At 41.5% G+C, this 16,999-nt stretch overlaps 1 protein-coding gene across 1 annotated transcript in view; it reads right to left on the bottom strand.

Annotated features, from left to right (window-relative positions):
• ska3 (spindle and kinetochore associated complex subunit 3) overlaps positions 1 to 15,394 on the bottom strand; it is a 32,722-nt gene extending 17,328 nt beyond the window's left edge. The window contains exons 1-5 of the mRNA XM_070891537.1: positions 15,315 to 15,394; positions 8,893 to 9,008; positions 8,420 to 8,484; positions 4,746 to 4,911; positions 137 to 566 (exon numbers count right to left, since the gene is read on the bottom strand). Of these exons, the coding sequence (XP_070747638.1) occupies positions 137 to 566; positions 4,746 to 4,911; positions 8,420 to 8,484; positions 8,893 to 8,992 (761 nt within the window). The 5' untranslated portion in view covers positions 8,993 to 9,008; positions 15,315 to 15,394. The remainder of the gene's footprint in view (positions 1 to 136; positions 567 to 4,745; positions 4,912 to 8,419; positions 8,485 to 8,892; positions 9,009 to 15,314) is intronic.
• Between the last annotated feature and the right edge of the window lie 1,605 nt (positions 15,395 to 16,999).

Here is a 16,999-nt window from a genome sequence, read left to right on the forward strand (position 1 = left end):
TAATCTATTCACTAACGATCTACTTCTAAATCAGCTAGAATGCAGAGTAAACACTGATCGACTAATTTATGAAATCACGTAGATTGCTGGAAACTTGAATTACAATTATTTTCAAAAAACATTTTTAAAACTTTACCTGTCAACCAGTAGTTGAGCACGTTTATTATACAGTGCCAAAGTAAAATCATTTACACAACCAGTATGTTCTGTAACACCAAAATGTTCCATCTTCGGAGTGAACATCATATCATCATCCAGCTGTAATGTGCATTTTGGTGTCTTTGGTATTATTGGACCATGTAATGTTGAAGAATGCATATCGTAATTTCCAGAGAATTCCTGAGATATTTTGGGATCTGAAAGCAGGATACATTCTGGTTTCTTCCACGCATTTTGAAACATTAAGTGACCAAGTCCAAAATCTTCAATCTGGGGAGTACGCAAGTGGTCATTCAGCAAAGGCTTCTCATGCGATGGAGTGACAACTTCATCATTTTGTTCTTCAGGTTCAGATTCAGAATTTTCAGTCACTTCAATTCCAGTATTCATCAGTTTCATCTGTGGTTCTTGGGGGGGGGGGGGGGGGGGGGGGGAGAAATACACTTTATTTGGAGATTTTCCACTTCCCTTTTCCTCAATTTTCTTCCCCCTGAAAATAAAGCCCCTGTATCCTAGAAAACTCCTGATTCCACAGAGCACAGGATATGCCTCTGATTCCGAAAGACATTTGCAGCTAACCAGTTGGAATTGAAGGAAACTTTATATGTGTGCAACTTCATTGTTTTACAAGGCAATAAAAAATTAGTGAAAGGAATGATTAATTTTCATTAGGGGATAATAGAAACAAAGAAAATAGGTGCAGGAGTAGGCCATTCGGCCCTTCTAGCCTGCACCGCCATTCAATGAGTTCATGGCTGAACACGCAACTTCAGTACCCCATTCCTGCTTTCTCACCATACCCCTTGATCCCCCTAGTAGTAAGGACTTCATCTAACTCCTTTTTGAATATATTTAGTGAATTGGCCTCAACAACTTTCTGTGGTAGAGAATTCCACAGGTTCACCACTCTCTGGGTGAAGAAATTCCTCCTCATCTCGGCCCTAAATGGCTTCCCCCTTATCCTGAGACTGTGTCCCCTGGTTCTGGACTTCCCCAACATTGGGAACATTCTTCCTGCATCTAACCTGTCCAACCCCGTCAGAATTTTAAACGTTTCTATGAGGTCCCCTCTCATTCTTCTGAACTCCAGTGAATACAAGCCCAGTTGATCCAGTCTTTTTTGATAGGTCAGTCCCGCCATCCCGGGAATCAGTCTGGTGAACCTTCGCTGCACTCCCTCAATAGCAAGAATGTCCTTCCTCAGGTTAGGAGACCAAAACTGTACACAATACTCCAGGTGTGGCCTCACCAAGGCCCTGTACAATTGTAGCAACACCTCCCTGCCCCTGTACTCAAATCCCCTCGCTATGAAGGCCAACATGCCATTTGCTTTCTTAACCGCCTGCTGTACCTGCATGCCAACCTTCAATGACTGATGTACCATGACACCCAGGTCTCTTTGCACCTCCCCTTTTCCTAATCTGTCACCATTCAGATAATAGTCTGTCTCTCTGTTTTTACCACCAGTGGATAACCTCACATTTATCCACATTATACTTCATCTGCCATGCATTTGCCCACTCACCTATCCAAGTCGCTCTGCAGCCTCATAGCATCCTTCTCGCAGCTCACACTGCCACCCAACTTAGTGTCATCCGCAAATTTGGAGATACTACATTTAATCCCCGCGTCTAAATCATTAATGTACAGTGTAAACAGCTAGGGCCCCAGCACAGAACCTTGCGGTACCCCACTAGTCACTGCCTGCCATTCTGAAAAGTATCCATTTACTCCTACTCTTTGCTTCCTGTCTGACAACCAGTTCTCAATCCATGTCAGCACACTACCCCCAATCCCATGTGCTTTAACTTTGCACATTAATCTTTTGTGTGGGACCTTGTCGAAAGCCTTCTGAAAGTCCAAATACACCACATCAACTGGTTCTCCCTTGTCCACTCTACTGGAAACATCCTCAAAAAATTCCAGAAGATTTGTCAAGCATGATTTCCCTTTCACAAATCCATGCTGACTTGGACCTATCATATTACCTCTTTCCAAATGCACTGCTATGACATCCTTAATAATTGATTCCATCATTTTACCCACTACCGATGTCAGGCTGACCGGTCTATAATTCCCTGTTTTCTCTCTCCCTCCTTTTTTAAAAAGTGGGGTTACATTGGCTACCCTCCACTCCATAGGAACTGATCCAGAGTCAATGGAATGTTGGAAAATGACTGTCAATGCATCCGCTATTTCCAAGGCCACCTCCTTAAGTACTGTGGGATGCAGTCCATCAGGCCTGGGGATTTATCGGCCTTCAATCCCATCAATTTCCCCAACACAATTTCCCGACTAATAAGGATTTCCCTCAGTTCCTCCTCCTTACTAGACCCTCCGACAATTGAAACAATTTATTTCTTGGTAGTCAGAGTGAGTTTTAAAACTGCTGCTGACCTGATCACTTCTTTACCTATTTGCAAATAGCGCTGACCTTGTCTTATCTCTAAACCTGGGTGCTGAAAGCAAGCTAAACATTTGTGCAGAATTGTGGAATCACAAGAGCAAAAGTCTTCACTTTAACGAAGGGATGAGCCTACCCATAGCGCAGCCACTTGGTTTATGTTACGGAAGCATTAGCCAAATCTGTGCAGTGTCATAGATTACATGCAACTTTCTCAATTAGCTGCCAGTATCTGCCTCTCCAATAGAAGCATTGTATTGTACACAATATAGCAGTATCTATACCAGATGGATATTGAGAGATTGTTGTGCCAAGTTAACATGCAGACCTAACAGTGCAGCATGGCACTGAAATTAGACCTGCTGTGTGCATGCACTCAATTTATATATAGAGACAGAAATTAAACACAGGTCAATTCTATTCATATATGTCATAATGATGTCTGGTTAGGCACAGATTTAATATGAAAATTACAATTCTCTGATTTTAAATCCTAACATTTTTGTCAAACTGTAACTTACTTTAATGTGTTTTTCCACACTCAGACATAAAAGCAGTAAGATTAGGTTGTAACCATTTCTTATCCTGCGTGCATTCTACAGTTGACCATGACTGGAAAGTTTTACACTCAAGCATTTCAGGCAATGTTCTTTCATAGCTAGGGGAAATTATGTCAGGGCTCCGAATGAATGCAAATGTATTTTTGTTTCATTCAGTAAACAAACATCCGACCCTTGTACATTTTGTAACATGCAGGTGTTAAAGGCTGATAAACATTGGCCACATCTGGTTCATTGCTATGCTTGCTGTTGCATATTTGAATTACTCATCCAGGAGGATTTGGAGTAAGTTCACAACTGCGAGATCGGTGCGGAAAATGGCGAAATTTATGACAAACATTGCCAATCTCTGCTACTGCAGACAATTCTGAGACATGATCTCTATAATCCTCACTAATGAACGATTTCAATATTTATAAGAACATAAGAAATAGGAGCAGGAGTAGGCCATACGGCCCCTCGAGCCTGCTCCGCCATTCAATACGATCATGGCTGATCCGATCATGGACTCAGGTCCATCTCCCTGCCTGCTCCCCATAACCCCTTATTCCCTTATCGTTTAAGAAACTGTCTATTTCTGTCTTAAATTTATGCAAAGTCCCAGCCCCCACAGCTCTCTGAGGCAGTGAGTGCCACAGATCCACAACACTCAGAAGAAATTTCTCCTCATCTCAGTTTTAAATGACCGGATCAGCCACGATCGTATTAAATGGCAGATCTGGCTCGAGGGGCTGTATGGCCTACTCATGCTCCTATTTCTTATGTTCTTATAACATGCAGGTACAGCAAGCAATTAAGAAAGCAAATGGTATATTGGTCTTTATCACAAGAGGATTTGAGTACAAGAGTAAAGACGTCTTCCTGAAATTAGATCAGGCCCTGGTGAGACCGCACCTGGTGTATGGTGTACAGTTTTGTTCTCCTTACCGAAGAAAGAATATACTTGCCATAGAGGGGTGCAACATAGGTTCACCAGACTGATTCCTGGGATGGGGGTGTGGGGTGGTGCTGTTTGATGAGGAGAGAGAGTCAACTAGGCCTATATTCGAGTTTAGAAGAATGAGAGATGATCTCATTGAAACATACATTCTTACAGGGTAGAATCAAGGAGGATGTTTCCTTTAGCTGGGGAGTCTAGAACCAGGGGTCACAGTCTCAGAATAAGGGGTTGGCCATTTAGGACTGAGATGAGAAACTTCTTCACTCAAATGTGGTGAATCTTTCGAATTCTCGACCACAGAGGGCTTTGGAGGCTCAGTCTTTGAGTATATTCAAGACAGAGATTGATAGATTTTTGAATATTAAAGGAATCAAGGGAAAGAGCTTAAAACAGAACTTCTAATCTTAACCGAGTCACTGCTGTAGTATGTACAGAATATTAATAGTAGGTCACTGCATACACGAAAAAAATTCAATTACTTTTGTAAATGTCTTTTTTTATAAACTTGTTTCTTACTATTCATACAAGTTACAGTAGCATGTGGCAGCACCTTTCTAGGAGATACCAGTACTGTACAAGTCACATTCTCTTTACTATTAAAGATAATTCGAAAATAATCAAATCACAGTAAATTAGTGGACACTCTGCTCACTTCCCCATCTTCCCTCCCCATTACACATACCTTCATCTTTTCCATGCAAGGGTTCATAGCCATAATTCTGAAAGTGTTCTTCGATTTCTTCAAGGTCTGCACAATTCTTTTGCTGCATTATCTGGAAGGCTCTAATTAATTCACTGTTCTCTCTGTGTTCTGTATCAAGGGTTTCTAATTTTTTTTGAACATCTGCCTTTAAAAAGGAGGGGAGAAAGGTTCTAAGATACCTTGAACTGTATTATGCAGAAGCTCCATATATATGGACTTTAAAAAGAGATACAGGGCAATTAAAACATTTAGTTACTCGCATTTTAAATCCAACCAAGTATTACTGTGTACCATTGAGATGATTTTAATATAAAATAGCTTGTAAGAAATCTGTATTTTGAAAAATCCTCCATTCAGCCTAGAAGACAACCATTTATTTCACAAATTTCTCAGTCTGATTGGAAACAGCACCATCAATCTTGGACACTTCTCTTCAAAGTATTCTGCAACTTTCATAATATAGTAGGGTGGAATAATTTCCTTAATATCAACAGAACATGGGTCATGAGAGCACGGAGACACTTGTATAAAGGGATGGGGTCAAGGAAGGAAAGCAGGACACCAGACATCGAACTAGCCATTTCTAATACTTTGGACCTATTGAGGTAATATGACTAAGTGAATTAACAATTGCATTTCTTTACGATTTAGCAACAAATCTACCCTCCTTCTCCCACCCCAAATTATTAACTCGTCCTCAAGTATTCTTCTTGAGGTGATGGCTGCCTACCAGTATCTTACCAAAGTATCCATTGTTTAAATGCAAGCTTAGCAAGTGAGTACAAGCAAGCTATTTCACCATGTGAGGCATTCTAGATATTTGTACCTATCTTCACCCAATGCACAGACAAACACTATCCAGTTTATTTTAAAATTCCTGACAAACATTGAGACCAACTGTAGTTACCGCTGCCCCACTCAAGATCAGCTAACTCACTGGGGATTGAACCTGGGACCTATATGGCTCAACTGTATATTGAACAATAAATTTATCAATTTAAGGATCCAAAACAACCATCTATTTATTTCTATATCTTCCTTTTGAGCATTTCACTTGTGGAAGCGCAACTAAAAACAATTAGTGAAACCACAAATACAAGTCTGATCGTGGTCTGGGAACAAAGCATTTAATGAAGATTTGTATTATTGGGTCGGTCACAGAAATTGGGTAATATTTTATCAAAGGAACTCAGCCGCTTTGTGTAATTGCTCATGATAAATTACATTATTGTTGTGAGGTAATTTACTGAATTAGCCAATTGGAATATTGCAAAACAAGAATATGCAATGAAGTATACGCAAATCTATTAAAGCACTGAATAGGAAAAAACCATTTAGCCCTTAAACACCCGTTCCTTGCACAGACCATGCTTATTATCTAACTAATCTCCGAAAGGCAATCACCAACTAAATAATTTCAAAACTCAGAATATTTAATCATCCCAGATCTCCTATTTAATCCTGGCCTGTGATTCTCCACGAAAAGCAGGATTAATTATCATGGAAGATCATCTTTATTTTTCTAATTAATGCTTCTTCCACACACCACTGCAAATTGAATCAAATAGTGGGGGAACCACAAGCTAAAACACAACCCCAGTGAAATTTTTACCACGATGACGCACAACATTGGGATGCTCACTATGTGGTCCTCTCCTACTCCAGTTATATCTCAGGACCTGACAGGAAAGCAGTTTGTTTTAAATCTAGTTAATGGAAGCTAATTTGAAAGAAAATAAATTTGTATATCCTTAAAAGATTATTAACGAGTAGTCAAATCTGTAATGCATATCTCCCTGTAAAGTCCAAGGTCACAGATCTGCAACACTGCAGCTGTCATCAATGAAAGAAGGCAACTCTACAAGATAGGGAATCTTTCTCCATTCATAGCCTCCTTTCACAATGGGACTTAAAGGAGACATTTCCAGTGACGAGGAAGTTACTGCCTGCAAGGCATATGCAGATATCCTTGTCTAAAGCTGCCAACTTGAGGGAATAGTGCCTCAAAGATAGGGAAGCTATTCCAAGTTGCAGTTTTACATATACAGAGATTCTTCAGAAATGCCCATGTGGGAGCCAAGATCAAGATCATTAGGTTTCTTCCTGGAGAAGATAGCAATAGGTGCATTCATTTTATGAGCTACTTAGAGATGCAATGTTTGGAAAAGGGATGGCCCAAACATTTCGGTCTATGAGAAACAAAAGGTTTATCAGCATAGATGGAAAGAAAATAAATTATTTTGGGTGGGGGGGGGGGACCATGAAATGGTTCAAGTTAAAATGTGTCCCTTTCTTAGTTTGGTTGAAACAGCTTGAAAGCAGAAAACAAAAATATCTTGCCTGCCAGCATTCCTATCAGATGGGGTTTCCTGAGAAACCTCCCCCTTGGCTGGTTCATTTCTACCATGACGTGAATGTTTGCAAGGACTATTTTACTATCTGTCAACTGAAGGTTAAATCAAAGGATTTTCTTCTAACTGCCAAGATTAGTAACCTCTGATGCACATTAGACCTGGAGCAACAACCTTCTCCCCACCCCACCCCACCCCACCCCCTCTCCATTCTCCCAAAAAGTAAAATTTGGCACAAACTCAAATTCTTGCATCCAAGAGAGAATGATCATTTGTTACATTTTCTATCTTAAAAAGTAAAGCTGGACTGCTTTTATATCATTCTGTAACACAGCAATTCTCTAAGTAGTTGCATAAAAATGTCATTTTCATTTCTCTCACTTGGATGCAAGTAGCATGTACATTGCAGAATACATGCATTATATCGTGCTCATCTCTCCTCCTCCACCCCAAAACAATAAAAAAAAATATTCCTTGGACATTGAAACAAGGTTGTAAAACCTCGTTCTGTACGATTCTTTCAGACCGTTATTGATGAATTGACACAGGCAAGTTATTCATTGGGGCTAAAAATTCATATACCGGTGATACCATTTAAAAATGAAGTAATTAGTAAGAAAAAAAGAGAGGAATATTTTTAATCAACTGTTACACTCGTGTAATAAAGTTGCTAGAGAAAGCCACTGAAGCAAATAGTATCAAATTATTTTAAGTCAAATAGATGCTTTTCTGAAGAGTGAAGCAATTGCAGGATGTGAATGCAGTCGATGGAACTGAGAGCAATCGGGTTGATGGGTTTAAAGGTCTTTTCCAATTTCTACAAACTATTACATTCATATTGAATTATGCCACAGGCAGCGATTATGTTCACAAATTGTTTTAAACAATGCAATACCTAATGTGTATCAAGTACAAAAGTTAATGCACGTTTTTAATATTCAAATAGCCAATACACCAATATTTACATTAGGCATTCCTATAGTTTTCTCAGAATGAAAGACGTATAATAGCCTATCACAGCGGTTAGTTTAAAAAGGTTTCTGAAACTTCTGCATCTTTGAAACCTTGACCGTACTCTGCAACTTGCAACCATTGAAATCAAATAATTAACAGCAGTAATTAAGCTATCAAATTTAAAAATAAATGTTTTAAGTTCCTAGATAGCCCGATTAACGAATTGGGGAAAAATGCAGTTGGAAATAATCTTACATTAAACAGATAAGCTTTGTGTAAAATAGTTAGTAATGCTTACAAAATACAGCCAATGGTTATGAATGAATGAATGCACTTTTTAATCTCTACCTTAATATTTCGGACTTCAGAATGTAACTCATGAAGGATCGTTTTTGAAGCTTCTCCTTCATGACCTTCATATGATAGAAATAAAAATTAGGTTTTGGCCTCTTCAGATTTGTTAGGTAAATTCAAAACTGAAGCAAAAATTCAATGCACTAAATTTAAAAAAAAAAACAATACATTAAAATCAGCACCAGAGATGGTAGACAACATGGTATGAAGGACAAAATTCTAGTAACACATGCCCATTGTTACTATTCACATTGCACTGGACTGAGTTTTATGTTACCTGAGGGTCAAATTCTATACAAAATATCTACTTGCCTTTAACTAGCAGTTCTAAAATATTTTTTGAAAAGGACAACTAAGGCACAAGTGGCCACATAGATACTGATGACTTTTAGCATTATCTTGTCATTTTAGTAGACTACTTCCCCATTAAGGCAGTACTGCGTCAATGTGGTAGTTGACCTGCTTACCAGACTCATTATTCAAAGCATGATCCAGATATTTGGTCTCTTTCTCCAAATTTACTGCAAGAATTCTCAACTTGCTGAAGAAATTAGCTGTTGCATCCATTTCAGTTGGGAATAAACTACAAAAAGGGAAAAACATGTGTTTAAAACAAGTTTATAGGGCATATAGGGCATCACAACTTTAACATTTTCATATATGGAACATAAGAAATAGGAGCAGGAGTAGGCCATATGGCTCCTTCGAGCTTGCTCCACCATTGAATAAGATCATGGTCAATCTTCGACCTCAACTCCACTTTCCCGCCCGATCACCATATCCCTTGAGTTCAAAAATCTAGCGATCTCAGTCTTGAATATACTGAGCACTCTGGGGTAGAAAATTCCAAAAATTCACAACCCTCCAAGTGAAGAATTTTCTAATCTCAGGCCTAAATGGCCAACCCCTTATCCTGAGACAATGGCCCCAAGTTTCCACATTATTTGCTCCTGATTTTTAGGAGCAACTGGTGGAGAACGGAGCATCTTAGAAATCGGAATTCTCCACATTTAAGTTTTCTGCAGTTCTAGTCAGGTAGAACAGTTTCACTTTTGAACAGATTTTTTTTCTTCAAAAGGGGGCGTGTCCGGCCACTGACGCCTGATTTGAAAGTTTCCACAGTGAAAACGTACTCCAAACTAACTTAGAATGGAGCAAATGAAGATTTTTGTAGGCTTGAAAAAACATTGTCTACACATTAAAAAATCAGGCGCAGGTTACAAATTAGGCGTCGGGAACGAGGTGGGGGGGGGAGGGGGGGGGGGAAGGGAAGTCATTAAATTCTACAATAAATCCTTAGTTATACTTATACAAATATTATACAAATAAATCCAACCTGAATAAAAATTTATAAGCAAAGAAAAGAATAAACCATGTTCCTACCTGTGTGAAAGTGCTTCAGGCAGCGGTTTGCAGTCGGGACCGACCGACGGCAGGGGGAGGGAGGGAGAAAGCTGCAGGAAGCCTCAGTACTTGAGGCAGCCGTTTGCTGTCGGGCCCGACAGACGGCAGGGGGAGAAAGCTGCAAGAAGCCTCAGTGCTGATCATGGAAGGGCAATGTAGTTTTATTAAAAAATGTTAAAAATTGAACAGCTACAAAGAATTTGAATAGTCTCAAACAAGTGCATGTGTCCCGTTTATCATAGTCTATCTTTAATTACAGAATGTACTCCCTCACCCTCACACACACAAATATCAAGAAAATTAAAATGCAAGCCTTTGCAAGGGTTCAATCAACAAATTTTCACTTTTTCTGCAGCACTTTTTAAAATGGCCGAGTGCCAATGTTTACTTCAGACTGCGCATGCGCGAACGCTCCAACGCGCACGCGCTGGGTTGCCGGCACGAAAAAAACTCATTTAAATTGTACCCGCCCCCTCCTACTTACAAAATCGGCGCGAGTGGTAGGCTCCGCCCCCTGTGCGCCGCACCAAGCAGACATTGAGCTGCAAAGCGCTCGAGAATAGCGCGTTTTTTTTCAGGCGCCGTTTTCGGCGCGAAAAACGGGCGCCCAGCTCGGAGGGGCGCCTGTTTTGCCATGTGTGGAAACTTGGGGCCAATATATCCCCTAGTTTTGACTCCCACCAGGGGAAACAGCCTCTTAGCATTCACCCTGTCAAGCCCTCAGAATCTTGTGTTTCAATGAGATCGCTCATTAGGCCTAGAATTATTGTGGTTGCAACCACAGAAAAGTTATGGTTCGGCTGCCATCTGCACATAAGGATTCAGCCACCAAAAGTTTTTTTTTCAAAAACATTCAAATATAAATGCCCTTTAAATGGCTGAGAATACAGAGTATAATAAAATGAAGTATTCATTTAAGTTTGTTGGAATTCTGCTTCAAGACCACACAAAGTCATTCCTTAATAGAAACAATTTTCTTTTTGTCAAAAGCCATAGTCCCAAGCACCATCTTGCTTTACGGCCCCTCATGAATGCTCTAATATGAGGTAGTAATGTGCAGTTCTGCACCTACAAATTCCTAATAACCATGAAAGCTACTGTCATTTTATACATTTTTATACTTCACAAAAGTAAGATTAGGATTTAACAGACCAGTATGATCAACTGTGTCCCCAAAAGCTACTTCAAAATTTACTCTCCTAGAACAACACTTCCTTGCCTTAGCTCAGAGGTACTCTACTCCTCTGGAGGCAGTTCACGGACCCTTATCCATCTGACTCAACACCCTTTCATGGAGGCATTCTCTGCCTACACACTTCTTCATTCATGCTGACATTCATCTTCCAATTCAACCTGGTGCTCTTCTTCCAACTACCCCTTTTCTCCTTCCTCTATTAATGCTGGCACTCCCTTTCCTCCCCACCCCAAAGCACTGCACCAGCTTCTGCCTGCTTCCCACTCACATTTACGGTCACCCATTTCTCCCTTCCCACTATTACCCAGTTTCCTCCTGTCCATAGCCATTAATTTGTCCCCTTAACTTCACTGCGTTCTATTTCATCCTTCCTCTTCATTGCTTCTTTCGCCTCTTCAGCACCGCTGCTAATAAGTAATTCCTGCTGCTATAGGTAGCATTTCCTGCTTATAGCACACAGCAGACAAACATTTTCAACAGCAGCTAGGAGTGACAGAGAGAAGGGCCCAGTCAGAGCTGATTTTTGTCAACTGGGCCCCAAAGCACTGACCACCAGCAATTAATTGCATATCTGTCAGTCAGTTACACATTTCAAGGGTGGCTTAGATATTCCCTCGAGTACAGCAATGCTTGTCACTCCTGTAAGCGGTCAAAGCATCTTATGTTGAGTCTTTTGGACATGCATTTCCCCAATCTATCAGAAGACGGACTGAGAAAAAGTTGGCGTGACTGCCATATATGAATTCCTTAATGACTATTTCTCAGACAACCAATGTACAAAGTAACAGTCAAAGCAAATTCAACTTGCATCACTCAAATTCACTTCTCTCCTCAAAATGTAATAAACCACAAGCTCTTGTCACTTTCTTGGTTGACTTTCTTGTTTTTGGCATCACCTTTCTATCCAGACAACTTCTAACTATGAAAACATTTAATCTACATTTTAGTTTATTGCTACAGTTCCCAAGCATTCATCTTGCAGTCTTTCCCCCACATGTGGTTTTTCTGTTTTTGTTAATTCTGACCCCAGGAAGCCGAGTGGTAGTGTCCACATAGAATCATAGAATAATACAGCACAGGTCATTCGGCCCAGAGCAATCCAGTTAGTCTCACTCCCCCTGAAATTTTCTCTCCTTCACATATTTATCTAATTCCCTTTTGAAAACTATTACTGAATCAGCATCCACCACCCTATCAGGCAATACATTCCAAATCCTAACCACTCGTTACGTTAAAAAAAGTTTTTCCTCATGTTGCCTCTGATTCTTTTGCTATGAATAGAATAGTTCTCAATGCAAATGGGTGTAAATAATTGCTGGCCACCTGAGACATAGGAACAGGAGAAGCCATTCAACCCCTCAAGCTGGTACTGCCATTTAATTAGATCATGGTTGATCTGTACCTCAACTCATTTACTTGCATTTTCTCAATTTTCCCTTGATACCCAGCAAAGATCCATTGATCTGTCTTGAAAATGTCAATTAACCCAACATCCACAGCCTTTGAGAGTTCCAGATTTCTACAATCCTTAATGTAATGTAAATAAATGAACATAAGAAATAGGAGCAGGAGTAGGGCATTTAATAAGATCATGGACTCAGCTCCACTTCCCTGCCCGCTCCCCATAACCCTTCATTCCCTTATAGCTCAAAAATCTGTCTATCTCCATCTTAAATATATTCAATGACCCAGCCTCCACAGCTTTCTGGGTCAGGGAATTCCAGATTTACAACCCTCTGAGAAGAAATTCCTCCTCATCTCAGATTTAAATGGGCAGCCCCTTATTCTGAGACTATGCCCCCTAGTTTTAGTTTCCCCCATGAGTGGAAGCATCGTCTCTGCATCCACCTTATCGATCCCCCTCATTATCTTATATGTTTTGAGAAGATCACCTCTCATTCTTCTGAACTCCAATGAACAAAGGCCCAACCTACTTTCATAAGTCAACCCCCTCATCTCCGGAATCAACCTCCTGAATCTTCTCTGAACAACCTCCAATGCAAGTATATCCTTCCTTAAATACAGAGACCAAAACTCTACGCAGTACTCTAGGTGTGGCCTCACCAATACCCTGTACAGTTGTAGCAGGACATCTCAGCTTTTATACTCTATCTCCCTTGCAATAAAGGCCAACATTCCATTTGCCTTCCTGATTACTTGTTGTACCTGCATACTAACTTTTTGTGTTTCATGCACAAGGACCTCCAGGTTCCTCTATACTGTAGCACTTCGCAATTTTTCTCCATTTAAATTATAATTTGTTTTTCTGCCAAAGTGGATAACTCACATTTTCCTACAATGTACTCCATTTGCCAAATTTTTGCCCACTCACTTGTATATCCCTTTGCAGATTTTTTGTGTCCTCCTCACAATTTGCTTTCCACCCATCTTTGTATCAGCAAACTTGGCTACATTACACTCGGTCCTTTCATCCAAATCGTTAATATAGATTGTAAATAGTTAAGGCCCTAGCACTGATCCCTGCAGCACCCCACTAGTTACTGTGGGCCAACCTGAAAATGACCCATTTATCCCGATTCTGTTTTCTGTTAGTTCACCAATCCTCTATCCATGCTAATATATTATCTCCAATCCCATGAATTTTTATCTTGTGCAGTAACCTTTTATGTGGCACCTTGTTGAATGCCTTCTGGAAATCCAAATACACCACATCTACTTGTTCCCCTTTATCTACCCTGCTCATTACATCCTCAAAGAGCTCCAGCAAATTTGTCAAACATGATTTCCCTTTCATAAAACCATGCTGGCTATTCTTGATTGAATTATGCTTTTCCAAATGTCTTCCCCACTGCTTCCTTTATAATGGACTCCAGCATTTTCACTCCTAAATGGCCAGGTCTAATTTTAAGATTCCCCACCAGAGGAAATAGTTCCTCTGTATTGATCCCATCAAATTCCTTCATCATTTTAAACACCCAGATTAGATCACCCTTCAATCTTCTGAACTCAAGGGAATACAAATCAAGTTTATGCAACCTGTCCTCATAATTTAACCGTTTTAAGCCCCAGTAAGGCCAATAAATCTTTCCTGAAGCTTGGTACCCAAAGCTGTAGACAGTACTCTAGATGGGGTCTGATCACAGTTCTGTACAACTGAAGCAAAACTTCCCCCTCCATCCCACTTTTAATTCCAATATTCCACTAGTTTCTGATTACTTTTTGTACCTGTGCATTAGTTTTTTGTAATTTGTGTAAATGGACACTTAAATTCTTGTGCTCCTCCACAGCTCCTGGTCTCTCACCATTAAGAAAATATTCCAATTTGTCTTTCTTGCATCTAAAATGGATGACCTCATACTTCTCTGAACACGATCTGCCAATTTTGCCCACTCATTTAGTCTGTTTTGGTCAAGTAGTTGTAAAAGATCCTACGGCACTATTTTGTGCATTGTCTGGTGTCCTAGCCAATATTTCAGTCAACTATCATTATTAAAACAGATTATCTTATCAGGTTGCTGTTTGTCTGTCACATTTCCTACATTACAACAGTCACACTTTCCAAGCTGTAAAGCACGTTAGGATGTCAGAAGGTTGTAAAAGGTGCTATATAAATGCTAGTATTTCTTCTGCTGTTGTGCCTAACTTCGTGTCAGCTGCAAACTTAGATATATCCCTTCATCCAAATCATTGATATATATCTCGTGAAAAGCAAAGGCCGCCGATACAAATTCCCGGGGATCGCCACTTGTCACATCGGAGAACTTTCCCTACTCTCTGGCCCCTACCTCCCAACCAATAACCGACCTACCCCAAAAGGTTACCACCAATTTCTGTGCGCTTGCTTTTTGACTGATTTGCGCAGAACAGGTTTGTTCAAGTGAATGTTAATGTTTAAGGCAAGCTCTGACTCGGGGTTACAGTTGAATCGTTCACCTGCCTTTTCTCTTTACGGACTGCTTATTTGCAGAATTGTATGTTTTGGTTCCAGTAATGGTGAAGGCCCCGGACCAAAAGCTGCAACACTGCTCAGCTCGGTGGGAAGGTGGGGGCGGGGATTGCGCGTTACTTTAGAGAAACGGCAGAACATGTTTTCTCCCGAGTGTGACACCGCCGAGCTTTCATTCAGGCTCTGAAAACCTGACGCCATTTGATGCAGCGACAGGAAGCCGGTCCCGGGGACGCGGTCTTGCAGCTGTTCAAATCCGACCGTTAATCCGCTTTATTTTTAAACGCCCGTCATTCCCAGAATATAATAAAAAGCTGGTATAGTCCTGTAAATACCTACTGCCCACACATATACATCAGAAGACGATAACGTGTAACTTTTACCTTCTTAAAGTACCCGCCCCAGAAATGATCAGCTGCCCGCTGCCCGCGAGCTCTACTTGAATTTTTCGCGCGCGCAGTTTCAAACCGTCTTTTAACTGCGCGTGTGCACGCCCCGACCCGCTCGACGGCTCCAAGTTCACATAGCGCCACCTAGCAACAAAAACAGCAATAAAACAGAAAACGCTGGAAATCTCAGCGGGTAAGGTGGCATCTGTGACGAGAGAAACGGAGTTAACGTTTCACGTCGATGACCCTTCGTCAGTACTGGCAATAGTTCGAAATGTAACATTTTTAAGGAAGCACTGGGGCCCTGAAAGGGAGAGGGGAGGAAAGAACAAAAGGGAATGTATGTGATAGGGTGGAAGGCAGAAGAAATTTGAGAGACAAAGGGGATGATGGGCCGATTTGAGATGGTACTAGCACAGGTCAGGAAACAAAAGGTGAGTAGATCATCATCATAAGCAGTCCCTCGAAATCGAGGAAGACTTGCTTCCACTCTAAAAGTGAGTACTCAGGTGGCTGTACAGTCCTGGGGACAAGGGGGAGCACGGGCCAGCCCACACTGCGATTATGTGTGCGCACTAGGTCTGTGCAGCAGAGCTCCTCTCCAGTTGTCTTGGTTAATCTTTGCCACTGGACCAAGACCTAGCTCTGTCAAGCCAGGGTTGTTGGCTGGGGTGCAACGGCCACCACACGTTAAAAAAATCCATGCACAGGCATCTTCCACCCTTCAAGATGTAGTTTGGGATCCAGAATATTAGGTCCTTCATTGAAACACCTGTGAACTCATCCCTTTTCAGTGTGGAAGCAAGTCATCCTTGTTTCTAGGGACTGCCTATGATGATGACAGTCCTGTAGTAACACCCGCCCTCCTGTATGGCTCAGAGACAAGGACCATGTGCAGCAGACACCTCAAGTCGCTGGATAAATTCCACCAACGATGCCTCCGCAAGATCCTACAAATCCTCTGGAAGGACAGACGCACCAACATTAGCGTCCTCGATCAGGCCAATATCCCCAGCATTGAAGCACTGACCACACTTGATCAGTTCCGCTGGGCAGGCCACATCGTTCGCATGCCAGCCACGAGACTCCCAAAACATGCGCTCTACTCGGAACTCCTTCACGGCAAACGAGCCAAAGGTGGGCAGAGGAAACGTTACAGGGACACCCTCAAAGTTGCCCTGAAAAAGTGCAACATCCCCACTGACACCTGGCCAAAGACCGCCCTAAGTGGAGGAAGTGCATCCAGGAGGGCGCTAAGCACCTTGAGTCGCATCGCCGAGAGCATGCAGAAACCAAGCGCAGACAGCGGAAAGAGCGTGCAGCAAACCTGTCCCTCCCACCCTTTCCCTCAACGACTATCTGTCCCACCTGTGACAGGGACTGTGGTTCTCGTATTGGACTGTTCAGCCACCCAAGTACTCATTTTAAGAGTGGAAGCAAGTCTTCCTCAATTCCAAGGGACTGCCTATGATGATGATGTACAGTCCAGTGCGGGAATTATAGTCTGTAACATGTGGGGCAGACAGTGGTTGAAGGAAAGAGTGGGTGGGGAGCTTGGTTTGCCGCATTCTCCTTCCACTGTCTGCGCTTGGTTTCTGCATGCTCTCAGCGACGAGACTTGAGATGCTCAACATCCTCCTGGATGCTCTCCTCCAGTTTGGGTGGTCTTGGGCCAGGGA

This window comes from Pristiophorus japonicus, chromosome 10 (assembly GCF_044704955.1).
Source record: "Pristiophorus japonicus isolate sPriJap1 chromosome 10, sPriJap1.hap1, whole genome shotgun sequence".
NCBI lineage: Eukaryota > Metazoa > Chordata > Chondrichthyes > Pristiophoridae > Pristiophorus > Pristiophorus japonicus.